The sequence below is a fragment of the Peromyscus maniculatus genome, chromosome 1, assembly GCF_049852395.1.
Source record: "Peromyscus maniculatus bairdii isolate BWxNUB_F1_BW_parent chromosome 1, HU_Pman_BW_mat_3.1, whole genome shotgun sequence".
In the NCBI taxonomy this organism is placed as follows: domain Eukaryota; kingdom Metazoa; phylum Chordata; class Mammalia; order Rodentia; family Cricetidae; genus Peromyscus; species Peromyscus maniculatus.
The window spans coordinates 54,004,409-54,032,336 of NC_134852.1; the positions used below are offsets into that span (position 1 = coordinate 54,004,409).

General features: G+C 50.3%; 1 protein-coding gene across 6 annotated transcripts; it reads left to right on the forward strand.

The window, feature by feature from the left end:
- The first annotated feature begins 1,197 nt into the window (after positions 1–1,197).
- On the forward strand, positions 1,198–27,454 carry Plekha4 (pleckstrin homology domain containing A4). 6 transcript variants are annotated; one of them, XM_042276336.2, is made up of 21 exons: positions 1,201–1,587; positions 2,038–2,129; positions 3,709–3,816; positions 5,240–5,312; positions 5,412–5,512; positions 5,645–5,754; positions 7,989–8,204; positions 8,505–8,784; positions 9,424–9,507; positions 10,264–10,311; positions 10,619–10,699; positions 10,840–10,989; positions 13,421–13,519; positions 18,434–18,574; positions 20,216–20,315; positions 20,379–20,455; positions 21,050–21,211; positions 25,612–25,668; positions 25,992–26,041; positions 26,373–26,485; positions 26,583–27,454. In XM_042276336.2, the coding sequence occupies exons 2-21, from the start codon at positions 2,046–2,048 to the stop codon at positions 26,843–26,845; spliced, it is 2,397 nt and encodes a 798-aa protein (XP_042132270.1). In that variant the 5' UTR covers positions 1,201–1,587; positions 2,038–2,045; the 3' UTR covers positions 26,846–27,454. The 6 variants fall into 6 exon arrangements, 5 of the variants coding, with proteins under 5 accessions (XP_042132289.1, XP_042132270.1, XP_042132282.1 ...); XM_042276348.2 differs by having other exon boundaries at positions 1,445–1,587; positions 20,216–20,285; XM_042276355.2 differs by lacking the exon at positions 25,612–25,668 and having other exon boundaries at positions 1,198–1,587.
- The last annotated feature ends 474 nt before the right edge of the window (positions 27,455–27,928 follow it).

Genomic DNA, 27,928 nt, shown 5'->3' on the forward strand with positions numbered 1-27,928 from the left:
CTCTGTTTATGCAATTTGACATTCTGATTGGGCTGATCTGATCTAGATCCAGAGACCCAATTCCAACCTCCCCTCCTCTCCCTCCCTGGTGTGGTGTGTGTGTGTTGTGTTGTATGGTGTGGGTATGTGGTGTGTGTGTGTGTGTGTGTGTGTGTGTGTGTGTGTGTGTGTGTGGTGTGGGTATGTGGTGTGGGTATGTGTGTGTGTTGTGTTGTGTGGTGTGGTATGTGTGGTGTGGGTATGTGTGTGTGTTGTGTTGTGTGGTGTGGTATGTGTGGTGTGGGTATGTGTGTGTGTTGTGTGTGTGTGGTATGGGTATATGTGTGTGGTGTGGTGTGTGTATGTGTGTGTGGTGTGTTGTGTGTGTGTGGTGTGGGTATGTGTGTGTGTTTATTGTGTGGTGTGTATGTGTGTGGTGTGGTGTGGTGTGTGTGTGTGTGTGTGTGTGTGTGTGTGTGTGTGTGTGTGGTGTGGGGGTTATGTGTATGTGGTATGTGGTGGTGTGTGGTGTGTGTGTGGTGTGTGGTGGTGGTGTGTGTGTGTGTGTGTGTGTGTGTGTGTGTGTGGTGTTTCTGGGGATAGATCCCAGGGTCTCACATACCTGAGCTCTGGTCTGTAGCTTTGTTCTTCAGAATATACAGCACCACACCTCCCTCCTAATAGGTTATCAGTCTGCCCTGAGGGACAAATTTCAAACTGGTCACTTAACTCTGTCCTTGCCAGACCCAGTACTCTGGGACTATCTTCCGCTCCTTCCAGGACCAGTGCTGACCATCCCTGCCTCATTTGGTCAAGGCCACACTTGTGGACTTTCAGCTCAGACCTCCCTGGCACCCACCAGCCAGGCTGTATCCCAGTTTCCCAAGGTTTCAGGAGTTGGAGTCCCCTTTCTTCCAAAGACCCAGGACACCTCTCTTGAAGGTGCCCAGAGCTCAGAACCCCAGTAACAACAAACCCATGTATCCTGGTGTTCAAGTCTCTGCTCCAAACACTGAGGAGTTCCAGCCACAGCTTAGGGGAGCCAGGAGTTGGGGGGGCCCAATCCCTCCCCTCAGCGTGGGGGCAGCTGAGCCAGGGGTCAGACTGTAGTGGGGAGGCCAGGAGAGGCGGGGACAGCCAGGACTGGGAGGGGAGGCAGCAGCGTGGGCGGGCGGCTGCCAGAGAGAGGGGAAGCCCAGCAGAGAGGAAAGAGAAACCGGGAGAGGGAGGAAGAGAGAAAGTGAGGAAGAGCACTTGAAAGAGAAGAAAGGAAACAGTCTGGTCAGGGAGAAAGAGGAAGCCTGGGTGTGGAGAGGGAATAACGGAGGGAGAGAAGACGGGTGGGGGGGACAGTTAGACGGGAACAGTAAGGTAAGGAGAGGGACTGGAGAGGGGAGGTGACAGGCAGACCAGGGGCGAGAGAGAGAGAGAGAGAGAGAGAGAGAGAGAGAGAGAGAGAGAGAGAGAGAGAGAGGAGAGGAGGGTGAGCAAGCAGGAACTCACAACCAGGACAGGGTTTAAGCAACATCAGGTGAGGAGAGACAATTGTGAGAAGCAGTGTCTGAGACACAGAGGTGACAGACCCTGTCACTGGGACACCAGAGCTGGGTAAGTCCCTGGCTGGGCTGGGAGGAACTTGTCTGGATGCTCATTCCTGGGGTCGGACGACTTGTCTCGGGGAGCTGGCAAACATGGCTTCGGGGTTCACGAGAGAAGACAGGGACAGGTAGCCCAGGGCCCCCTGAGGGAGGCAGGGAGTAGAATCCCTATGCACAGAGGGGGTCACATTCCTAGCCAGAGTTCAGTGGGCAGGAAGAAAGGAGCCCCTATTCTTACGGCCTGGCTGCAGACAGCTGCCCCCTCCCACAGCTGCCAGAGCCGCCCACCTCCCTGGCACTGCTCTTGGCATGTGATCCCTGGCCATGGCCTCCCCCAGCCCCCCAGTCCCCAGACAACAGTTCCTTTCTCCCCGGCGTTCTCTGACCTCCCACTCCTGACCCCAGCTCTGTCCTCAGCCCCCAGCAGTGGAGAGACACAGCCCCTTTCTCTTTCTCCCAGAGCTCTCGATGGAGCAGGGCCGACCCCGGAGCAGCCTGAGCCTGGCCAGCAGCGCTTCCACCACGTCGTCTCTGAGCAGCCCGAGCACCAAGGTCCTCCAGGGCTTGGGATGGGCTAGGGAGGAGGGGGCTCCGAAGGGTCCGTTCCTAACTGTGGGGTCTGCGCCTCACAGAGACTCCCGTTGTCAACGGCAAGGTTCCTTAGTGATTGGGTCTGCCAGACTGGTCCCTAGTTGAGCATCAGCTGCAGCTGGGAATTTAGAGACATTCCCAGCCCTGTCCCCACCCTCCTCAGTCTCTCCCAACTTGAAGTCAGGAGAACAAACATGGACTGAGAGAAGGTGGCTGCTCTAGACTGGACTAGGGGACTTCCTCCCTAGTCTGTAACCCTCAAACCCACCCACTAACAACCAGACATGGTGGTTCACAACTGTAATCCAGTACCGAGGAGGTGGAGGCAGGAACACAGACTGGGCTAGGTGAGACCCTGTCTCATGCAAGACAACAAAATCCCCAAATCCCAAAAGCAAGCGCCAGAGCCAGCACTGGGGAGGCAGAGGCAGGTGGATCTTGGTGAGTTTGAGGCCAGCCTGGTTTACACAGTGAGTTCTAGGACAGTCAAGGCTACATAGTGAGACCCTTTCTTGAAAACAACAACAACAACAACAACAACACATGACAGAATAAGCCCGGTATGGTACTATACACCTCAAATTCTAACAGTCTAGAAGTAGAGGCAGGAGGATCTGAAATTCAAGGGCAACCCTGGTTACATAGTGATTTGAGGATAGCCTGAGCTACATAAGTATCACCTAGGACAAAGTTCACTAAACTCCCTTAAGTTCAGAGATTTGGTCCAAGGCAGCCTGTGTTTCAACAGGTGCCCCTTGTGAGGGAGGAGAGGGATGAGAAGCTGCATCTCCACTTGAGCTTGCTTGCCGAGGATCTCTCTGCCACAGCGTCAAAGCTGTCCTTCTGGTCTTTCATTTACCAGGACTTCTGTTTGGAAGGTTCTCCTGTGGAGAACGCCCAGTCCACACTCCCAGGTGGATTGCAGAGGTTCTTTGGTGTCCCTGGCTGTGGTGGCCAAGAGCGTGTTCTTGCTGGGGACACCTCTACAGGGTCTCATGGAGCCCAGGCTGAACTTGAACTCCCCATGTAGCCAAAAAATGACCTAAAACTTGTTGTCGTCAGGGTCTTACTCTCTAGCCCTGGCTGTCCTGGAGCTTTCTCCGTAGACCTGGCTGAGCTCAAACTCAGGAATCTGCCTGTCTCTGCCTCCTGAGTGCTGGGTTTAAAGGTGTGCACCATCACCTTGACCTTCCAATTCTGCCTCTACCTCCAGAATAATGGGATTACAGGTATAAACAGCCTTCCTTGGTTTATGCAGTGCTGGGATTTGAACTCACACTCCATGTATGATGAGGAAGCACTGTGTGAACAGAGCTAACTAAATCCCTTGTCGTTGTTTGTCTGTCTGTTTGTCCGTTTGTTTGAAGACTTGGTCTCAAACAGCAGGCTGTCCTGGCACTCACTGTGTTAAGTCCTGACCCTCCTGTATCAACACAATGCTGGATTTTCAGGCATGTGCCACCGTCCTCAGCCTCCTTGCCTGGCTTCTAGCCAGTCCCAGGAGACGCCCTCATTCACTTCTGTTCCTATTGTACCTCAGAAGCCTACTCGTGCCGTGCATAAGGTCCATGCCTTTGGGAAAAGGAACAATGCTCTTCGGCGGGACCCCAACCTGCCCGTGCACATCCGTGGCTGGCTGCATAAGCAGGTGAGGGTGAGGGAAGGCTGGGTCCCTGGACGCTGAGTCCTGCTGCTGAGTTTCCTTCCACTCTCCCGACACCATACGCCTCATACTTCTTCTGCCTCATCCTGGACCGGCTACTGTTTCCTCCACACCTTAACCATTCATTCCCGGTCTGTGACTGAATATTTCATGTTCCTGGCCCCAGGACACAGGATAGACACATATAAGATGAACAAGTATCTAAGCCATATTAAGATCATCAAAGTGGGATGCAGAGCACAGTGACATGCACCTTTAATCCAGCACTCCTGAGGCAGAGGCAGACAGGTCTCTGTGAGGCAAGTCTGGTCTGCACTGTAGGACAGCCAGAACAACATAGAGAGACCCTGTCTCAACAAACAAACAAACAAACAAACAAACAAATAAATACACAAATCAAAAGATAAGAAGAAGATGACCAGGGTGGGGCAGGAATTGTGTAACGGACTGGTAAATCAATAAATGGACAGGCCTATAATCTCAGTACTAAGGATGCAGAGGCAGGAAGACCTTTTAGCTGCAGAGCAAATTCAAAGCCGGCCTGGGCTACTTGAGACAAACAAAACCCACAAAATTTTGACTAGGCTGTTGGGAGTTTGTGGAGAAAACCAGCACACGATAGGGAAGGGAACCTTCTACATCTCAGGCTTTGAACATTTGCACCAAGTCCCTGTATATGAAACCTCTGTGGTTGGTGCATCACCTCAACCAAACCTTCCAGAAATTTCTAAAACCTCAATGGGAAGTCAGGTCCTAATAGAGGTTTTTCTTCTCTCTCTCTCTCTCTCTCTCTCTCTCTCTCTCTCTCTCTCTCTCTCTCTCTCTCTCTCTTTGAGACAAGGTTTCTCTGTGTAACTTTGGAGCCTTTCCTGGAACTCACTTTGTAGACCAGGCTGGCCTTGAACTCACAGAGATCCAGCTGCCTCTGCCTCCTGAGTGCTGGGATTAAATGAATTTGCCACCACCACCCTGTGAGGTAAGACTTTTCTAATGTATAATTTAAAATTGGCCAAGATTAAGCCAGGTGGTGGTGGCACACTCTTTTAATCCCAGCACTCAGGAGGCAGAGGCAGACAGATCTCTGAGTTTGAGGCCAGCCTGGTCTACAGAGTGAGTTCCAGGACAGCCAGAGCTACAAGAGAAACCCTGTCTCAAGGGGGAGAAAGTGGCCAAGCTTAGAGCCAGATGCACTACCACTCAATCAGGCTCCCAGCTTTCGGCTATATGAATCCATCAAACCAACACATGCCTATGCCCCCCCAGTCCCTCTACCCGCTACCCCTTTCCTCTCGCCCTCCCTGTGTGCCTGCCTCTCTCTGGGTCTCTGCCCACCATTTCTCTTTCCTCCGGCCCTCTGGACTTTGTCTAGCTTTTCTCTGTTCAGCCTCTCTCTCGTCTCTCTCCCTAGGATAGCTCAGGCCTCCGGCTGTGGAAACGCCGTTGGTTCGTCCTCTCCGGCCACTGCCTCTTCTACTACAAGGGTCAGTGTCCCAGCTGCCCCTTTCCCACCTTACCTCTCTCCTCGGGCTCCTAGCTGCCCTGACAAGTGCCTGACCTCTGCCCCCAACCCCTCTCTGCAGACAGCAGAGAGGAGAGTGTCCTGGGCAGTGTACTGTTGCCCAGCTACAGCGTCAGGCCGGATGGGCCGGGAGCCCCACGAGGCAGGCGATTCACCTTCACAGTGAGTGTGTTTGTGGGTTCTTGTTAGGTGGTAGGCGGGAACTTGAGGTGACCATGCCTTGGGGCTTCCACATTGGAAGAGGTCTTACCATGCTTCCTCTGAGTTCAAGTCCCAAGCCTCTGTCCCTTTCAGGCGGAGCACCCAGGCATGAGGACCTATGTCCTTGCAGCTGACACACTGGAGGACCTGAGAGGCTGGCTGCGGGCTCTGGGGAGGGCCTCTCGTGCTGAGGGGGAAGACGGGTGAGTGGTGCTCAGGCATGCTCCCCATCAAGCTCCTCCCTTTGTAGGACAGTCATTTAATATGCAATTACTAGTTATCTTCTAATAGACCCTAACATTAAAGATCCTAGACACACACACACACACACACACACACACACACACACACACACACACACGGAACTTCCTCCAATAGCAGAAAGTTTTTCTCTTTTAAGATCTGCCCACCTGCAGGCTGGGCAGCGGTGGCTCACGCCTTTGATCCCAGCACTGGGGAGGCAGAGCCAGGCGGATTTCAGTGAGTTGTGAATTTGAGGCCAGCATGGTCTACAGAGCGAGACCCAAGACAGAAACCAAAATTACACAGAGAAACCCCAGCATGGTCTACAGAGCGAGACCCAAGGCAGGAACCAAAACTACATAGAGAAACCCCAGCATGGTCTACAGAGCGAAACCCAAGACAGGAACCAAAACTACATAGAGAAACCCTATCTCAAAAAAAAAAAAAAAAAAAAAAAAAAAAAAAAAAAACAGGGGGGGGGGTAAGAGATCTGCCCACCTTCATGTCCAGCCTGACTCCCAACTGACACACTCAGTAGACATTCTTAGCTCTGCCCAAGGAGTTAGAAACATTTTCCACTCTCAGAACACCAAGTCCTGGCTTGTGTCTACTAAACAAAGTCAGCTTGGAGGCCATGCCACACTTTTAAAAAGACTAGTTTCTTTTTATTTCATGTATGTGTTTCTTAGCATGTATGTATGTGTACCACATATGTGCATGGTGCCCTCCGAGGCCAGAAGAGGGTGTCAGATTCCCTGGAATTGGGATTACAGTTGTAAGTTGCCTCAAGGGTGCTAGGAATTGAAGCCAGGTCACATTAAAAAATGTCTGTAAGTGAATTTATTTATTTATTTTTACTTTTTTTTTGAGGGAGGAGCTATATAGTCCTGGTTGTTCTGGAACTCTATGTAGACCAGGTTGGCTTTGAACTCACAGAGATCTGCCTGCCTCTGCCTCTGGATTAAAGGAAGGCATGTACAACCACACTATTTTTGTTTTTTGAACAAGGTCTCGAATAGTCCAGACCAGCCTAGAACTCACTGTTGATCACCTTGAACTTCTGACCACACTGGTTCCACTTTTCAAGTGCTGGAATTCCAGATGTGGGCTGCCACACCAGTGCTGTAGGGACTTGTCCCCAGGAACTCTTGTATACCACTAGGCAGGCATTCTACCAACTACACCATACCCCCAGCCCTGTGTGAGTTTTTGGTTGGTTGGTTGTATGCCTGTGTGGGTCTGGACACATGAGTTTGGATGCTGGTGGACGTCGGAGGTGTTGGGTCCCTCTGGAACTAAAGTAGTTAGAGGTGATTGTGAGCTGCCCAGTGTAGGTGCTAAGAGCTGAACGTGGGTCCTCTGAAGGAGCAGCAAGCACTGGTAACGGCTAGGCCGCCTCTCCAGTTCCTGCTCATTTACTGGGGACTGAAGCCAGGGTTTCATACTTTAAGGGGCCGTCAGTACTGAGCTGCCTCCCCAGCCCTATTTTTAAAGTGTGTGTGTGTGTGTGTGTGTGTGTGTGTGTGTGTGTACAACTGCACATGCCTGTGTCAGCGCATGTGGAGGCCAGAGCAGGGCATTGGGTGCATTTTTCCATTGCTGTCCATCTCTTGCCTTGAAACGGGTCTCACCGAGCTGGAAGCTTGCCTCATTAGTTAGGCTGGCTGCCCATGAGCTCGCAGGGTCTAACTGTCGCAGCTCTCCCGTTTCCTTGGGTGTTGACACACAGGGCCATGCCTAGCTGTGTTTGGTTGGTTAGTTTTGGGTGTTGTGACAGGGTCTCACAGTATAACCCTGGTTGACCTGGAACTCAGATACACCTGCCTCTGCCTTCCCAGGGCTGGGATTAAAGGTGCACCAACCTTACCCTGATTGATTTGATTTTTTTTTCTCTTTTTTTGGCTGGGGGGGGGGGTTTCCATTCGTACTCACGATGGCCATGTGTTCCTGACAGTTCTTGGGAGACTAAAGCTGGATAATCACAAAGAATTCCAGGCCAGCCTGGGCTATAAAGATGCTTGCTTCAAAATGACATCACCTCACCCCCCAATCCCCCCCCCCAAATATCAGACTGTCTCAGGCATCTTCCCAGCTTGCCCCAATTTCTAGACTGCAGGACACCGAGTCCTGTACCAGTTGACCCAGTGACCTTTTAGGAACAAGAGTGATGTCACTTTATGTGCCCATTTGCTAGTGGCCTACCCAGGTCATCTGTACGACCCCCGCCCGGGGAAGGACCCGGGGGACCCGGGGGCCCCCCAGAGGTGAGCAGAAGGGAAGAGGGGCGCATCTCGGAATCACCAGAGGTAGCTCGGCTCTCCAGAGGTCGTGGCAGACAAGGAATGTACACGCTCAGCCCTGCAGCTGATCTTCCGTCCGACACGTGGAGTAGGAGGACCAGGAGCCCAGAGTAAGTAGGAGCACGTTGGGGTCTTAGGACGGAGCCCTGTCATTATCAGGGCGTGCCATGAGGGAAGGAGGAGTTAAAGGAGTAGTCGGGCCAGTTGGGGGCGTGGCTTAAGGGAAGGATGACCCCCTCGAGAGACCTTGGTGGTGGCTGGGTCCTGTGCAAGTGGATGCAGGTGTTCCCAAAGGGAACGCATCCACACTTTGCCCAGCAGAGAGGGACAGGGAGGCCATCAGGGATGGGTAGTGGACCGGGGGCAGGGGCTCCGACTAACTCGGTCCCCTGATTCTCTCCTCTCCCTAGGCTGTTCTCATCCCTCTCCCGCCCGCCCTCCCCTCTGAGCCTTCCCCGTCCTCGTTCTGCCCCGGCGCGGCGCCCCCCTCTCTCAGCAGGAGACGCATCATTTCCCGCCCGGCCTCACACTCCCCTGAGTCGCATTGATGTCCGACCTCCTCTGGACTGGGGACCCCAGAGACAGACCCTCTCCCGACCTCCCACCCCACGCCGAGGACCCTCCTCCGAAGCAGGCGGAGGACGGCCACCCAGGAGTCCCCAGCCCTGGAGACAGGAGCCTAGAACTCAGGTGCGCGGAGAGAGCGGGCTGCGATTCCCGTCAGGCTTCAAAGCTCTCTTCCCAGGCCAGTAATCGAGTCACGCCTCGTGGACGTTATGGGGATTAGAGTTCACAATGCAACTGGTTTCCCCAAATCCAAGGCTAGTGGATTTCAAGTCCCATCAGGCCTCAGGGTTACTTTTGTGCCATTGTTCCTGTGCATTGTGGGTATTGTAGTCCACAATGCTCGACATCAAACTGAGGCATAGTTTGGTTTCCAGTTATTATTTCAAGACAGCCAGCCTCTTGATAATTTCTCTAAGACTCACAGATTTATAGCCTAGAATATCTGCAGCCAACTTCCCACAGCCCCTAGCGGCTTTGGCAAGGCTCGTCCGTTTACCCTGTGCGTGTGGAGCCAGTATAGTTGAGGGTGTGTGTGTGTGTGTGTGTGTGTGTGTGTGTGTGTGTGTGTGGCCATTCTAGGCAAGTAGTCTGCCACTGACCTACTCCCCAGTACCTTTTTTACTTCTTATTTTGAGACGGGGTCTCCCTAAGTTGCCCAGGCTGGCCTTGAACTCACCCTGTAACCCAGGCCTCCAGAGTAGCTGAGGTGACAGCCTGTACCACTGGGGCCTAACAAGACGCTTCTAAGCATTTTTATTTCAGTCTACCCAGGCCTCTTCTGGTTCTCCCACCTATCTCCAGCTGCCCCCGAGACCCCCCGGGACCCGGGCCTCCATGATTTTGCTGGTAGGTTTCCTGCAGCCCCAGGAACCCACTAGAATCCCTCTCTCCCTTGACCTCCCCACTCCCCAGGATGGTTGTCTCCTCGCCAAGGAGCCTTGAAAAGCCCATTCGGGATCCTGGGTAGGTTCTCTTACTGTTTTCCCATGGCTGATGAAACAAGGTGTTGAGTGAAAAAGTGAGCACATGACTGCCTAGGTGTGGGTCGAGGAGAAGGTTTACTGTGGACACCAGGGAGAGAACAGCCAGAGGCATCTGGAGGAGTCCACACTGAACAGGGCCATGGGACGAGGGAAAGGGGCGGGGAGATTGGAAAAGACGGCAAAGAGGAGCGGAGCACGAGAGACCAAAACACCGTGGGGCTGAGCTTATATAGGAATCAGAGACGCTGGCAGACGGGAAGCCGAGCTCCAGGGTTGGAGAGGTTCAGGTAGGGGTGGGATGCATTACTGAGGCTGCTGGGCAGCGTCCTCTTTGCTGTGTTAAGTAGGCCCCTCAGCCTTTTGCCGCCACTTTCCTTGAGACCTAACAAGTGTCGCTTAGAATTCATTCCCGCATTGTTCTTGCTGTAGTGTTCGAAACCACAGGGGAAGACCAAAGATTGAGACAATTCAAATTTGGATTTAAGGAACTGATTCTTACTGCTAGCAGAGAAGAATCCAGCCTTAGGGCAAAAAGCATGCCGTGCCAAAGGAGGCTGACGGAAGGGTTTGTAAAAATGGGCATCCAAGACCTTTGACCCTGGAATTTTCTCCTCCTTAGCCAGGCCCCCCAGCAGACTCAATTTCGCATCAGAGCTTGGAAACAGACGTAAGTTCTCCCAGATCCAATCCCTGTCCAGTTCTCAGAGTCAAAGGGAAAAAGGTCTAGACCAGCTGTTCTCAATCTGTGGGTCCAGGCAGTTGTATATCAGATATTCACATGACAGTTCATAACAGTAGCAAAATTACAGTTATGAAGTAGCAACAAAGTAATTTTATGGTTGGGGGTCCCACAGCATGAGAAATGTATTAAAGAGTCGCAGCCTTAGGAAGGCTGAGAACCACTGTTCTAGATGGAGCTGGGAGGGGAAAAGCTAGGTGAGGTCCATAAACGCTTCCTTCTCAACTTCTCCCAGACATTGCTGACCAAGCTGTGTGGGCAGGACCGGCTCCTGAGGCGGATCCAGGAGGATCTGGACAAGAGGCAGGAGGAGAAGGTAAGCAGGGAGGACCTGAGCTGCTCATGTCTCACCCAGGCGTGAGAGTCGAGACGCTTCCCACGCGGAGGGACTGGGGCCACATTCATCTTCTCGGGTTGGAAGTCGCTTCAGAAGTCTGACCGCTGTTCTCTGTGCAGGAGCAGCTAGAGGCAGCCTTGGAGCTGACTCGGCAGCAGCTGGGCCAAGCTACCAGGGAGGCTGCGGCTTCGGGGAAGGCCTGGGGTCGCCAACGCCTTCTGCAGGACCGGCTGGTGAATGTGAGGGCCGCTCTGTGTCACCTGGCTCAGGTGAGCATCTGGGAAGGGCAGGACTCTCAGGCTTGGGCCTGCTGCGGTGGAGACTGTGTGGGCTTGAGGGTCACGCTTGAATCATCAGCCAGGTCACAATTTCAAATCTATAGTCTTTTAAAAATGTGTCCTTATTACATGTGTGTGTGTGTGTGTGTGTGTGTGTGTGTGTGTGTGTGTGTGTGTACGCACACCAGTGTATCCCTGGCATCCATGTGAGGGTCAGAGGACAACTTGAAGGAATTGGTCTCGTCTTCCACCCCGCTGGTCCTGGGGGCCGGACTCAGGCCACCAGACTTGGCAGCAAGTGCCTTTACCAAATGGCTTCTTTAACCCATAATCTTGATCATTATAGGTGAGGGGCAAGCACCCAAGCAGTAACAAAGCTTAATTTAGTAGCTTAAGAGGATAATGGTGATGATGATGATGATGATGATGATGATGATGATGATTATTGTTTTATTGAGACAGGGTTTCTCTGTGTAGCCCTGGCTGTCCTGGAACTCACTATGTAGATCAGGCTGGCCTTAAACTCACAGTGATCCACCTGAACTTGCCTCCGAATGCTGGGATTAAAGGTGTGTGCCTAGCCAGGCGGTGGTGGTGCACGCCTTTAAAGGTGTGTGCCACCACATCTGGCCAAGAGGATGATTTTTACAATGAATTTATTATTTTCTATTAGACATATGTGTATGTGCATATGAACATACATGTAGGGTGTTCTGTGTTGCATGGGTCAGTCGAAGAGAGAGAGTCACTCCAAGATGTAATTTAGGCTCTCTGTGGCAGCAGGGAGGAACAGTTTCTATGAGCTGAACCCCAAGCGGCCCTGCAAAGGTATATTTATTGATTGTCACACAAAAGTTGTTTTTTGGGTAAAACAAGTTCATCATCCCAAAGTCCTGATCTAATCTATATGTTTCGTGAAGGAAAACATCACAAGCTTGCAGCTTTAGTCCTTATTGTGCTGGGCGCTGTTTGGAGTACCTAATAATGCAAGACACTCGGGGTGTGCCAGGACTGTCTTGTGACCAAAGTCGCGCAAAGGCTGTAAAGCTCCTTCAGAAAAACAGCTCTGTAGATAGGAGAAAACAATCTCATTTTCTACAGTGATTCCTTCAAGATCTAAGTACTTCTACATAACAACTGTTCATTCTGATGTTTACCCTAGATATGGTGAACACAACTATCTCATTCTGATGTTTAGATACCGTACTAGATTTCCCACTACACACATACATACATGTGAACCCAGGCCCTCAATCATAAGATGATCTGATTTGACTGTATCTTATTTTTTGAAATAGTCTCACTATGTATTCCCAGCTGGCCTGGGACTCACAGAGTTCTGCTTCTTCTGCCTTCCTTCTGCTGGGATTAAAGGCATGTGCCACCATGCTCTGCAAAGTGAAACCAAAGGGATAGCTTATTATTATTGTCACTTATTCTGTGTGTTGGCTTGATGAGATGTCTCAGCAGGTGAAAGCACCTGCCCCCAAGCCTCAGGACCTGATTCTCAAAACCCACATGTCCGAAAAGAGAGCCAACCCCCACAAGCCATCCTTACCCCTCACACATAAAAATAAACATTTAGAATTGTGTGCACATACGCCAATGTGCTGGTGGGTCAGAGAAGAACTTGCAGGAGCTGGCTCTCGCCTTTCACTGTGTGGTTTCTGGGGATGGAAGAGGTCTTCAGGCTTGCTACCAAGCACCCTTTCCTGCTGACCTCACTCGCTCTCCCTCAATGTTACTATGACCTTAAAAAAGTTATCTAAACATTCGGGGCATTTCTCTAGATAAGGAAAATAGTATTTGAAGAGGCAGGGGATTTCTGTGAGTTTGAGGTCAGCCTGCCTGGTCTATAGTGAGTTCCCCGACAGCTAGAGTTACATAGTGAGACTGTCTCAAAAAAAAAAAAAAATGTATTGGAGAGATTGCTCAATGGTTTAGAGCACTTTTGCTCTTCTAGAGGACCTGGGTTCAATTCCCAGGACCCACATGTTGGCTCACAGTCATCTGTAACTCCAGTTCCAGAGGATCTGACATCCTCTTCTGGCCTCCATATACATGATGCACACACATACACACAGGCAAAACATTCATACATATAAATAAACCTAAAAATTAGCAAAATAAATAGTATCTATTTCATATGATCCCTGTGAGGACTGTGTTAAAACACAGAAATGAACAGATACTTAAAATTTTATCTGTGGGCTGCTTGGCTGCGTGGCTTTAAGGATCCACCCATGTCCAGAGGGATCACATGTGGCATATGGCCTGGGGTTCCCAGTAGTTTAAACAAAGAAGATCATGGGGTTGAAGTCCATCTGGAGTGAGACGACCTGAAGGGAGCCTCCCTCCTCCTCAGCTGGGGCAAGAGCTGGTGGTTTGAGGGGCTAATCTTGTATCTCTTCCTTTTCTTTAGGAGCGAGAGCAGGTTTGGGACACGTACAGCAGCCTGGAGCAGGACCTGGGCACCTTAAGGGAGACTCTTGAATACCTCCTGCACCTCGGGTCCCCCCAGGTACACCCCCCCTCTCCTCTCCCTGCCCACAGCACCAAAGCCACCTGGGAACTGTGGACGCCCCAGCAGTGTCTGGGCACCCGTCCGTCAGTGACTTTCTTCTTCACGTGACCCTAGTACCTGCAAGAAGCAATCACGGGAAATGTGTCATGTTAGGCTGTGCTTTGGTTTATGTTTGAGGATGTGGTTCTTCACTGTGGGGGAGGTAAGGCAGAGTTCGTGTTGGCAGGAGTAGATGAGGATTTCTCAAATCTCAGCAGATCAAGACACAGAGAGTCAGGGCTGGAGAGATGGCTCAGTGGTCAGAAGCACCCGCTGCTCTTGGAGACCACCATAGTCCAGTCCCCAGCACCCACATGGTGGCTGTCAATCATCTGCAATTCCAGCTCCAGGGGATCTGATGCCCCTGCCTCCACATGTACCTGCACTCAATGCACACACTCACATGTAGACACGCACCTCTACTCATATTTAAAATAATAAAAATAAACCTTTAAAAAAGAGAAGAGTTGGGAAATGCTGGCATCCCTCCAGCCCACTCACTCTCTAGAATGCTTTAGTCTAGAATGCTCTGCTTCCACTATTACATTTTCAGATTTATTACTTTTTATTTGTGTGTTTGTACATATATTTATGTGTGAGTGTATGTGTGTGTGTGTGTGAGTGTATGTGTGCCCTTGGAGGCCAGAGGAGGGTGTTGGATTCCCTGGAACTGGAGTTACAGTCAGTTATGTTGTCTGATGTGGGTGCTGGGAACCAAACTTAAGTCCTCTGGAAGAGCAGCAAGTACTCTTAACCCCTGAGCCAGCAAACCACCCCCCCCCCCCCGCCCGCCCGCCCGCCCCCCAAGGTCTGTCTATTAGGTAGCTGTGGCTGTCCTGTCCTGGAACTGGCTGTGCAGACCAGGCTGGCCTTGAACTCATAGAGATCCACCTCTCCTTTGGCTTTCTCCTTTGTCTCCTTTATTCATTCTGGGGTCCCAGCCCATAGAACAGTGTGACTTATGGTCAGTGTGGTCTTCCCCCTCAGCCAACCCTCTCTGGAAATGCTCTTAGACCCAGCCTAACCATCAGACAGTCTGTCCCAGGCTACTCCTGCTTTCTAAGTCCCCTATGGTCCTAAAGACCTAGCTTCAGAAAGCCGCTCTCTGGCTGGTTCGAAATGTCTCCTCTCAGTGAAGCCCTGCTTGTACTGTGAAATGCCACGACTGAGCCCAGTCTCCTTCCACCCTGAACATTCACGTCTAGTGCCCACTTCCAGTCAGTGGCTGTTAAATTTATCCTTGGGAGTTTTCTGTGCTCGCTCTTTCTCTCTCTCCCCTCTCCCAGCTTTTCTCTCTCTTCTTCACTCTTTTATCTTGTGTGTAAGTGTGTGCAGGTGTGTGTACGTGTGGAAGCCAGAGGACCTTGTGCACCCTGTTTCTCAGACTGAGTCTCATATTGGTCTGTTACTCATCAAGTAGGCACTAGGCTGCTTGGCCAGCGGCCCCAGGCATCTGCCGTCTCTGTCTCCCCATGCTGGGGTCACTTGTGCCTCTGGTCTGGCTTAGGTGTTGAACTCAGGTCCTCCCTCAGGCTTGCACAGCAAGCCCATTGTAGCAGGAATCTTAAAAGTTCTTATTAATAAAATCAAACCTGTGAGCCACGTATTGGGGTCAATGCTGGAAGATCAGAGAGACAGAACAAGCCACAGCTACCTCACCTCACCAGTTCCTCAGCTGGTCCTGTTTCCTCAGACTGGAAGCCTCTGTGTCCTCATCCAGAATGAATCCCAGCTGAACTGTGCTGCTTCAAAGCCTGAAAGCTTAACCAGCCACATGCTTAACCAGCCAAATGCTTCTAGTTTCTGGTCCTCACGCCTTATATACCTTTCTGCTTTCTACCACCACTCCCTGGGATTAAAGGCTTGCTTCCTGGGATTAAAGGCGTGAGTCACCATGCCTGGCTGTTTCCATTGTGGCCTTGAACTCACAGAGATCCCAGATGGATTTCTGTCTCTGGAATGCTAGGATTAAAGGCGTGTGCTATCACTGCCTAACTAGTGGCTTTTCTGTTCTCTGACCCCAGATAAGTTTATTAAGGTACACAATATTTTGGGGAACACAATACCACCACAGCCCTTTGTGGACAGAACTGTTTCTCTTGCACTCTCTGTTTTTGTTGTTGGTTTTTTTGGGGTTGGGGTGGTATGAGACAGGGTTTTTCTGTGTAGCCCTGGCTGTCCTGGATCTCGCTCTATAGACCAGACTGGCCTCCAACTCACAGAGATCTGCCTGCCTCTGCCTTCCAAGTAAGTGCTGGGATTAAATGCCTGGTTTTTCTCTGTTGGTTTTTTGAGACAAGACCTCACATTGTAGCCATGGCTGGCCTTGTACTACATAACCTAATTTGGCTAGAAAAGATGGTGATCCTCCTGCCTCTGTCCCTCAAGTGCTCATCACATTGGACCTGTTGTAGGCCTGATGGAAGCAGCCCGTTGTGTGCACCTGTGTGCTTGGTCTCTCGCCTCTTTCCAGGGTCTAACCTGAGCTACATAACTCCAAATTATGTCTGGAGGGATGTACACCTGTAATGTAGTCCAAACAATCAGGAGACTGAGGCAGGAGGATTCCAAAATGAGGAACAGAGCTGGGGTTTTCAAACAAAGAGCTCAGTTGGTCAAACTCTCGCCCAGCATGCACAAAGACCTGTGTTTAAGTCCCAGCACTATGTACTCCAGGTGCTGCAGCTCAGGCCTACGACTCCAGTACTCAGGAAGAAGAGACAGGAGCATCACAAGTTCAAGGCCACTTTTGGCTACATAAGGAGTTCAAGGCCATCATGATATGTACATGAGAACTTGTCTCAAACAAAAAACAAGAGAGCTGGAGAGGTGGCTCAGCAGTCAGGAGCACTTGCTGCTCTTGCAGGACCCAGATTTGATACCCAGCACCCACATTCTTCTGTAATTCCAGTTCCAGGGGATCTGACACCTTTTTATGGCCTCCTTGAACACCACGCATGTATATGGTGCACAGACATACATGCAGGCCGAACATCCATACACAATGTATTTATTCATTTGTCTATCATCTATCTATCTATCTATCTATCTATCTATCTATCTATCTATCTATCTTTCTTTCTTTCTTTCTTGTCTGTCTGTCTATCTATCTATCTTATCTATCTGCCTGTCTGTCTATCTATCTATCTATCTATCTTTTGGTTTTTCTTTTTTCTTTTCTTTTTTTTTTTTTTTTTTTTTGGTTTTTGGAGACAGGGTTTCTCTGTGTAGCTTTGCGCCTTTCCTGGAACTCACTTGGTAGCCTAGGCTGGCCTCGAACTCACAGAGATCTGCCTGGCTCTGCCTCCCGAGTGCTGGGATTAAAGGTATGTGCCACCACCACCCAGCCATAATTTATTTTTAAGTAAAACAATGTATTATGAACAGGAAATGTCAAAAATAAAAAATAATTAATTAATGGCTTGCTGGACCTGCCATAATGGGACAATGTCTCAAAAACAAAACAAACCAAAAAAAAAAAATGGGCTTTATAATGAACTGGTAAATACCTACGGTTAAATCTAGCGAAGGGTAGTGTAGCTGGAGAGTTTCTCTCTAGGTCCCGCCAAGCCCCTGCAATCACTCAGACCCAAATAAACACACAGACGCTTATATTATTTAAACTGTTTGGCCTAATGGCTCAGGCTTCTTGCTATCTAGTTCTTATATCTTAAATTAACCCATTTCTATTAATCTATAAGTTGCCACGTGGTTTGTGGCTTACTGGTACCTTACATTTTGCTTCTCATGGCAGCGACAGCTGGCAGCGTCTCCTGACTCAGCCTTCTACCTCCCAGAATTCTCCTCTCTCCTTATACCGCCTACTCTATTCTTCCTGCCTGGCTACTGGCCAATCATCATTTATTTATCAATCAATCCGAGCAGCACATTCACAGCATCCCCAGCGCTTCCCCTCTTCTTTTTTTCAAAAAGGAAGGTTTTAACTTTCACATAGTAAAATTACATATATCAGAACAATTATCAAGCGAGAATTACAGTTACGGGATAGGCCAGACATCGCTGAAAGCCACAAACATCATTAGTTATCATTAAAGCAGTATAAAACGGGCCGGAGAGAAGGCTGCTCTCCCAGAGAACTCCCAGCACCCACATGGCAGCTCACACCTCCCTGGAACTCCAGTTCCAGGGGATCTGACCCCCTCACACAGACACCCATGCAGGCAAAACACCAACAGGGGGACGGTGGTGGGCAGGAAATGCCTTGACACACTTGTGTCTTTTAAAAAAAAGCTGTATGACACATAGAGATGTACCATGTTCATAGATAGGAGAAAGCAGTGTGAGGTGCAGGCTCTCCAAATTGGTCTCCCCAGTGGCAATGTGCAGGTCTTGTACACATTGGAAAGCATGGGACTGGGCACGTGGCTCATTGTTTACAGCACTTACTGCTCTAGCAGAAGGCTGGAGCTCAGAATCCAACACCCACATGGGATGGCTCACAAACTCCTATAACTTTAGCTCCAAGGGATCTGATGTCCCTTTCTGGCTCTGTGGGTACCTCCACATACATTATCACATACCCACATGCATTATCACATACACATACATACATACAGATGAATAAAAATAAATAAATCCTTAAAATTTTGGGGGCTGGTGAGATGGCCCAGTAGGTAAAGGCTCTTGCTGTCAAGATTGATGGCCTAGGTTCAGGGACCCACATAACCGAAGGAGGAAAACAGTTCCCATATGCACTCGGACCATGAGTCATACATGGAATCTGTAAATAAGGGACAGAAACAGCCAAGACAACCTCCATGCAGCTGCCTTTAGAGCCTTCCGGGTGGGGCCCATCTGCCGCTGCTCTCCTTGTATTTTCTCCTCTTGAACAAAGCCCTTTCCTTCCCCTAGGACCGAGCAGCTGCTCAGCAGCAGCTGTGGATGGTGGAGGACACGCTGGCAGGTCTAGGTGGCCCCCAGAAACAGCCCTCACATACTGAGCCCAAGTCTCCATCCCCTGCACCCCAAGGAGAAGAGTCCTCAGAGCGAGAGGTGAGATTTCCAGCTCCTCCTCAGTTTCCTCTCTCACCTGTCCTCACCCCGGTGAGTCCCCCTCACCCACCTCTTTCCCTTAACCACCTACCAATCCCATGGCAATGGGGGGGGGCGCGCGAGGGCACTGAATCCCCTGAAGTCTGCCATCATGTAAATGCTGGGACTTGAACCTGGGTCCTGTGCAAGAACACTGTGCTCTAACCACTGTACCATCTCTTCAATCCCATCCTCTTCTATTTGCTCCCAGGACCCAACCCCAGGCAGTGGTGCCCCCTTTCAGGCCGGGTCTTAAATGCTATCAATGAATGTAATCAAGACAGTCCCTGCAGACACACCCACAGACAAGGAGATGTAGATATCCCCTCACTGTCACAGTGTGTGTACACTTTTGTGTGGGTTGTGTACTCATGTCACAGTGTTCATGTGGAGATCAGGGATAATTTGTGGGAATCAGTTCTCTCCTTCCACAGTGTAGACCCTGGGGATGGAACTTAAATCATCAGACTTGGTGGCAAGTACCCGTATATATAGCTATTTTGGGGGAGGTTATTTTTTGTTTATTTATTCTTTGAGACAGGGTTCCTCTGTGTAGCTTTGGCTGGAACTTGTTCTGTTACCAGGCTGGCCTCGAACTCACAGAGATCCACCTGGCTCTGCCTCCTGAGTGCTGGGATCAAAGGTGTGTGCCACCACTGCCCGGCCAGTTTCTAATCCACTCTGTACTTTATGTTTTTCTGAAGGAAAGCATCATACCTCCACCACTTTAGTCCTTACTGTGTACCATTTCAGTGCCCAATAATGCAAGAGCCTCGGGTGTGCCAGGAGCGTCTTGTGACCAAAGTCACGTGAAGGCTGTAACGCCCCCCTCAGAAAAAACAATTCTACAAATCATGGAAACCTATCACTGTTTTCCACAATGATTCTTCAAGGTCAAAGTACTTTTAGAAAATAAAAAATCTTGGAGGCTGGAGAGATGTCTCAGTGGTTAAGGGCACTGGCTACTCTTCAGAGGACCCGGGTTCAATTCCCAGCGCCCACATGGCAGCTCACAAGTGTCTGTATCTCCAGTTCTGACACCTTCACACAGACACACATGCAAGCAGAAACACAAAACGCAGAAAACAACTGTTCACTCCATGTTTTACCCTGGATACAGTGACTGCTGGATCCCTACGACACTATCCATCTGTCTCCTGATTTTCTGTCCACCCCAGCTAGAAAAGGCATCAACACCAAAGGAAACTTCACCAAGTGTGCTTTGGTGAACCACCGAGTTTTTAGGGGTTAATTACAGGAGCACGAATAATGTGTGATCAGAGGCAGTTGCTGCACTGGGAAGCCCCCCAGACACCACTGTAGCATGGCACCCAGTGCGTGCTCCTGGGAAGCCGCTCACTGCTCTGAATGCCTTTGATGTTGAGCAACTTGTTTAACTTGAGAGGGTAAGAGAGGTTAAGCGACTTGTTCAAAGTCGCACAGCTAATAAGTGGCAGAGATGCGATCTGAAGCCAGTATATCTGGCTCTCAGTTTATGATCTTAATATTTTCCGTGCTGTGCCTCAATTGGTGAATACTTGAAAATTTGTGGTAGTTGTAGTAAGAACAACAATATTTGATCCCCATTTTTTTTCCTTCCAGAGCCTTCCAGAGTCACTGGAGCTTAGCTCCTCTCAGTCCCCTGAGGTGGACTGGGGTCGACCCCCGGGAGGTGACAGAGCCCTCCTCAGCCCTCGCTCAGGTGAGCACCCTGGTAGGGTGGGACTGCTGTGTTCTTATTCTAAGTCCCTTTCTGTTCCTCAAGGTGTTGGGTCTCCAAGGGTCTCACGGGCGTCCAGCCCTGAAGGTCGTCCGCCCTCATCCCCACCGCTGAAAACTAAGGTAGACTGTCTCCGAGACACCTTCAATCTGCCTTGTAACTGGGCTTGATCACCTCTGACCTCCCAACACTAGTTGTGTGAAGATGCTGTGTGATTTGGGGTAGTTACTAAGCCCCTCTGAGCCTCTCTGCTTCTCATCTGTGTAACGACACTAATAGGCTTGCAACGACATGAGATTTAAAACAAAATAAACAGGGGCATGGCTTGGTGGAAGAGCCCTGCTTAGAATCCCCCAGTGAGGGGCTGGGGGAGGCTCAGCCGTGAAGCCTGGGAGGCGTGGGTTCATTCTGCAGAAGAGTTAGTGTTTCCCACTCGAGGTCGAGTTATTGGGGAAACGGACATCCCTAGGAGGCGGGACGCTTCCTTCTCCATAAGGTGGGGCAGGTGATGGAAGGCGGCCAAAGACGTGGGTGGGAATCTGACCACACAGGGCCCGGGAAGCTGGGCATGTGTCTAGGGCCGGGGAGGGGAGGCAGCAGGCTCTGGAGTACAGGGGCTCGGCTCTGTGAGGGAGCGCCAGGCTGTTGGTGGGAAGTCCCTGGGACAGAAAGAACGAGGAAGCCCAAGGTCAGGGTCTTGGTCGTTCTCTCCCCAGGCCCCGGTGGCGCGGCCCCGCATGAGTGCCCAGGAGCAGCTGGAGCGCATGCGCAGAAACCAAGCCTGTGGGCTTCCTCTCCCGCGCCCCGCCTCCCCGAGGCTCCTGACCCTGGGGAGGGCGCTGTCCCCAGCCGGACGCCAGCCTGACTTGGAGCAGAGGGTGAGGAGCGTAGGGTCTTGGACTGGGGAGCAGGGTGGGAGAGGACCTGCTGTTCCTAGATTGAATCTCCCTCCCCTCCTCCTTCTCCTCTCCTCCTCCTACCCCCCTCCCCCGAGACAGAGTCTTGTGTATCCCAGGATAGCTTTGAACTTGCTACATGGCTAAGGTTGGCCTTGAACTCTAGCCTCTGGCCTCTACCTCCCTTGTGCCATGATTACAAGCGTGTGCCACCATGCCCGGTTTATACAGTGTTGGGGTGGAGCCTGGTAGGCGAGTCTTCTGTTGATCAGCCACACCCCAGTCCCTGCTGCCTTTCTAAAATGGGAATACTTCCCACTTGGTTGATGTAAACCAAGTCATCCTGCCCTGTGCTTATTCCTCCCGAAGTGGGGGGACCTAGTGAGGAGGTGTGTGAGAGGCTCCTCCTGGGGAGATGGAGCACACCCTCAGGTTCCCTCAGCCCGGAAAGGGAACTCGTAACAGACTACAGCAGTGATTGCACCCCAGTCCAGCCTTGAGAACCATGAGGTTTCATGGGGTGTGTGAGGGGTTACCTACAGTAGCAGAAATGACCTAAACACAGCCTCATTGCCAAAGCCGTCCTCGCATGAGTGACAGCTCACCAAAGCTACAGTGGCTGCACTGTTTGCGGACCATGCAGGCACTCGGTGGTACCGAGAGTCTCCCTTAGCGGGGCTGGCTAGTCTCCTGTCTGCGGACCGTGCAGGCAGGCAGTGGTTCCGAGAGTCTCCCTGTAGCCGGGCTGGCTAGTCTCTGCCATGTTTGCTGTGCCCGTCCTTCAGTCATGGAAGTTTCCATAACTCAGCAAGTTTCAGCTTCCCCAGACATGTGAAGCTGGCCCATCTCCTCGGTCTCAGGATTCTTCCCTCTCCTGCAGGGGATGTTTCAGTTCAGAGGAAACTGGCATGAAACAGGAGGAGCAGGTATCTCTGCAGTTTCCGTGTGGGAACTCAGGCTCTCTTAGCGGCTGTGTGGCACGGAAGAGGCTGTACCTCCTGTAGCTCTCTCTTCCATGCTCCCCAGGCACACACCGTGCCAAACCAAATCACGTGATCTAAGGGAGAGGGAAGGGGTAGAGAGACAGGCCGACTGAGTAGGGATGTATCTTTGCTCACCACACCACACCCCCCTCCAGCTAGGCCGTGCATGCTAATGGCACAATTAGCCGTAGACTCCTGTCCTAATGTTAGAAGGAAGCTGACATAGAATCCCATCAATGAAGATTATAGTAGAAGATCCTCAAGGCCATCGTTGGCCGGAGCGGGAAGGGGAGCGTTGACAGAAACAATGGAGACCTAACACCATGGAGCCTCAGAGGGGAGGGGAGACCGGAGCCGTGGCTCAGTGGTTAGGAGCACTGGCTGCTTGCTCTTCCAGAGGACCCGTATGGCAGCTCATAACTGTCTGTCATCCAGCTCAAAGTGACTTGACACCTCACACAGACATAAATGCAGACAAACACCAATACACATACAATAAAAATTATAAACAAAAAGTGAGAAAGAGCAAAGCACCCGAGAGGCGTGGTGGAGGGCGGGAGGCCAGAGGAGCCTCTTCAGAGAGCAGCCTTCCCTGAGCAGGCCCCCTGAGGAATCTCAGACTCCTTCCCCACCAAAGCATAGGTCTGACTTTTTATAGCTTTTTATAGCCATTGCCAGGCTAAAGGAAGTTCCAGATGATGTGATTTTGTTCCATGTAGTATATGTGACAGGGAGCATGAAGGAGCCATGTGCCACGGATTGTAAGCTGTAAATCACAGCAGTGACTCCTTAATTGTGAACTTCAGGGAGGCATGGCCTGATTCAGGCTGTGGAGTCAGGCCTAAAAGCACAGGCCTATGTTCTGTCACTCACTGTGGATGGATTCGTTGTTCAGATGAAACATTCTCATAGTCCGATCACATCTCAACAGCACCACAGGCTGGGGACCAATCCTGTGACATATAAACCTCTGGGGATATTTATATCCAAATCAGAGAAGCTTTTCTAGGACAGGATTAGACCTGCTGTAGGTAGAACTTCGTAAGCCTGATGTTCTCAAAGAGGACAGGTGAATTCAAGCATCATGTCTTTGGGCCATTTCATTCTGAGAGTCCCACCTAGCATCACCATAAAAATAGGAAGTGGGGTAACCCTGAGGAGATGGAGGCAGGAGGATCAGGGGTTCAAGGCCATCCTCATCTATATAATAACTTGGAGGGCACTCTGAGATACATAAGAATCTGGCTGAAAAATGTTGGGGCAGCCCGGTGGTGGTGGCACACACCTTTAATCCCAGCACTTGGGAGGCAGAGCCAGGCAGATCTCTGTGAGTTCAAGGCCAGCCTGGTCTACAGAGCGAGATCCAGGTCAGGAACCAAAATTGTGCAGAGAAACCCTGTCTCGAAAAACCAAAAAATAAAAAAAAGTGGAGGGAGTCAGGGCAATAGCTCAGTGATTGACTTTGGAGCCTCAGACCGTTGTATAAAGCCTGGGCCAACAGTGAATGCCTGTAATTCCCATGGCATGGAGATGGGAGGTAGAGATGGGTGGTACCCTGGGAGCTCATAGATCAGTTAGTGTATTGAGTCTTTCTCTGTCTTGCCAGCCAGCTCCCAAATCAGAGACTCGTTATTAATTATGGAAGCTTGGCTGATAGCTTAGGCTTGTTTCTAATTAGCACCTATAACTTAAATTAACCCATTACTGTTCATCTCTGTGGTGCCACGGAGCTCGTGGCTTTTACCTCTCATCCTGCATGTCTTGCTTGCAACTTCCTTTTTTCCAGTGTCCTCTCTGTCCCCAAAATCCTACCTAGCTATTGGCCGTTCCGCTTGTATTAAAGTGACACATATTCACATTATACACAAATATTATTCCGCATTTCCCCCTTTTTGTCTAAATAAAAGGAAAGGTTTTAACTCTTAACTGCTGAGCCACCTCTCCAGCAAGGATTTAACTCTAGCAAGGTAAAACTATATACAATTAGAACAATTATCAGGTAAGAATTACATTCAAAATGTCCAGTCCATTTGTATTTGGCATATTTGGAGAAAATGCTCCATTATTTATTCTATCTTGATGAGGTCCATAGCTCTGTACCTAATTTACCTTCTATCACAATTGAGGAAAATTGCAACTATAACTCCCTAGTCTTCAACTCCATCAAAGACCCCAAATAGATACAATATTACCTGAGTAAACAGGAAGTGCCATGCAAGCCACTTCCAAACCTATAGAAATGACAGACATGCCGGGCGATGGTGGCATACACCTTTAATCCCAGCACTCAGGAGGCAGAGGCAGGCGGATCTCTGTGAGTTCGAGGCCAGCCTGGTCTACCAAAGCGAGTTTGAGGATTTTCAGGGGGTCTCCCTTAATCAAACCTGATCTCTGTCAACCTTGAATGAATCCACAGACTTGTTTCCTGTGAAACAAAAGCATAACCTCTTCCATAACATAACATTTTTGACTTTCATTTTGAAGTTAAGACATTTTTAAATATATAAGTTGGTTTAATTTAGCAGTTTTTATAACCCAATGTTAGCAGCTATTGTTTGTTCATCAGCAATCAAAAAATTAAAATACAACGCAATAACATATGGGATCCAGACTCCCTATGTACTTCCATCTCTACATGGCTTATTCTTTTTTTAATAAAGACTTTATTATTTTTAAACTATTTATTTTTTATGACTATCTATATCCTTTTTCTTAGGCCTACACACATTGTTAAACACATTGTAACCTGTTTAGAGTTTTTTTCTTTTCCTCTGAACCTGCTTTACTGCATGTATCTGTAACCTTTTCTGTCTTTATGAGCAAACCCTGGAACTGCCAGGCAGCTTAGCTCAGCTTATGAACCTGCTGGCAGCTCAAGCCCTCAGGCTGCAGCCAGGAGATGTCTCTGTGTACCTCAGCCTGCATGAGAGACTGCAGGACTAGGAAGCCACATTTGACTCCATTTTTGTGTGGTTGGAACCTTTTTAAAGCTTTCTCGGGTCTTATATAGAAATATGTGCCTGGACATTGGATGCCATTTGAAGTCAGGCTTTTCTTTGGGCCACCATCTCAAATAATGACACAGAGACTTACTAATTATGGAAGCTCGGCCTTAGCTTGGGCTTGTTTCTAACTAGCTCTTATAACTTAATTAACCCATTGCTGTTCATCTATGTGGTGCCATGTGGCTCATGGCTTTCACCTCTCATCCTACATGTCTTGCTTCTCGTGTGTCCCGCTGGTGACTCCCCTTCTTCCCAGCATCCTCTCTGCCGCCCAAAATCCTACCTAACTATTGACCGTTTAGCTTTTTATTAAATCTGTCAGAGTGACACATATTCACAGTGTACAAAAAGTTTATTCCACAACAAGTTAGTCTGGCCAACTTGCTGGTTCCAGGCTAATGACAGATCTTGTCTCAAACCAAACGTGGAGGACCAGAGGAGGGACACCCAGGTGATCCTGTGACCTTCCTAAGTATCTGCATGTGGATGGGTGGGGAGGGGGACCTGAGGAGGAGAGAGGAGAAAGGGGGGGGGGGAGACTGGGGAAGGAGGTAGAGAAAACAGGGCCTCCAATGGCAAGAATTCTATTTTCTGTCTTCCTCCCCTTCTTTCCTCCCCTCCACTTTTCCTTTTTTCTCCCCTGCCCCTTTCCCTACCAACCTCTCCTCTCTTCTTTCCATCTGGACACAATCTCGTCATGTACTCAGACCAGGCTGGCCTTGAACTTGTGACCATTCTCCAAGGCAAGAATTCTAACCGCCTAATTCCTTCCAGCCTGTTGTAGGAGCTGCGAAATGGCTCAGGAGTTCTGGGTCCTGGAGTAGGTATGGATGTAGAGTGGGGAGTGGAGATGGGGGGACCTGGGTGCAGACAGGGGAGCATTGTCATGGTGTCCTGGCACCAAACAAGTCTCCAAAACTCCAGCGTCCCTTGAGTTCCTGTGGTATCTACAAAAAAGCCAGGAAAAAAGTCCCTCATGCCCAGTCAGGAACGCAGCGCTCCAATGGCCTGGTTCATCCAGTAAGGCCAACCAGACTGCTGGTCTACCTGCGATGCACAGGGCCTGGGTTTAAAGTCCTCTAGATACAAGCCAAGAAGCACAAATCCCAGCAGGCCTTGGTGGCCCCTTTGACACCCGTGGCTTATTTTCTGTAGTCCCAGACACTCCACAACCTACATGCCAACATCTGGAGGCCACCGGGAGCGGGTCCTCAGTCTCTCCCAGGCTCTAGCTACAGAGGCTTCCCAGTGGCACAGGCTGATGACGGGTGAGGTGCCGGGCCCGGCAACCCCTGGGTCTGAGGGAGGAGGCCTGGAAATGTGGAGTGCAGATGTCTGAGTTAACAATTCTCATTTCCCTTTCAGGCTCTCCAGGGGGAAGCTCAGACCCCAGGGGAGACTGTCTCCCGCCAGGCTCACGAGCTCCCAGTGAAGAACTGCCCCAGGTCACCTTGTCCCCAGCTTCTCACAAGGCTAACTCTGCTACCACAGGGTTCTCATGCCCAGGGAGCGGGCCAGGCCCGGCCCAGTGGGAGGCAGGCTGGGGCCCTGGGAACACCCCTCCCGCTCCCCTGCAGGATGAGGGGACATGGCCCCTGAGAGTCACCCTGCTGCAGTCCAGCTTTTGATTTGCCTCTTTGACACAAGCTGGGAGCACAACCCTGAGGTGTGAGATCATTCAGGACCACAGTTTGTTCCGTCCTGTGTTCTAGGTGGGCCGGGCTACTATGGACAAGATCGATTATCCCAACACTATCCAAATTTGGATTAGAACTGTAAACTATTAGTCAATACATAGCTTTATTCTCTCTGAGGTTGTGGCATTGTGTTCAGATTCACAGGTAATAAGGAAACTGCCTGACTCCATTTTGAAGTCAGGAGCCATTGTGCTGTATTTTTAAAAATAAGTTTCTATGTGCTGTGAGTTGAGTTGCTCTGTTTCCTGGAACTTGACCTTCCCCAACCCATGACCTTGATTTGTTTTTGAGAATACCCTAGCTCTCCCTGACCCTCCCTGACACTCCCTGATCACATGGTGGGTGACCAGTGACGTTTCTTTAAGGGTCTGTATTTTATTGCCTGTTGTCTCCCTCCAGTAAAATTACCCCTGACTTTACTCCTTAAAAGGGGCCGAGAGGTGGATTTGCTGCTGCGCTCTGTAGCCCGACTTAGAGGAGACAGTCTCTGGCCAGCTCTTGGGTGCACCCCAGTAAAAATAAAGCTTGCTTCAAATTTGACTCAAATTATGGTCTTATTCTCGCCGTTTGGGGTTAACATTTTCTGGAGGCCCCAGTGAGATTTAGATCACCCACCAAAATTCTAAACCTGGGCCTTCACTCCAGAACTCCAGGGGTGGGTGCCTTGAGCCCTTCTAAGGCTCCGGGGCTGCCTGCAGTTCTGGGACTGTCCTGATGAACTTCTGTGCCCAGAAAAGCAGCAGGTATCTACGGAGGCCTCCTGGGGAGTCGCAGTCTGCTTCTGTTTTGCAGGGTCCCTATCTGGGTTGTGGAGGGAGTTCAACAGGATCCCAATGTTCTCCCTTCTAAGGCAAAAAGCGAGTTGTCGCCTTGCACCCCCACCTGAGGTTCTTGGTTTTGTGTCTGTCTGTCTTGTTTTATCTTTGGCTTCATTTTTACTATCCTCTTTCTGCCTTTTGACTTTCTGTGTTCATTGGTTGATTTTGGCACTGGGGGGACAGAACTGACAGACGG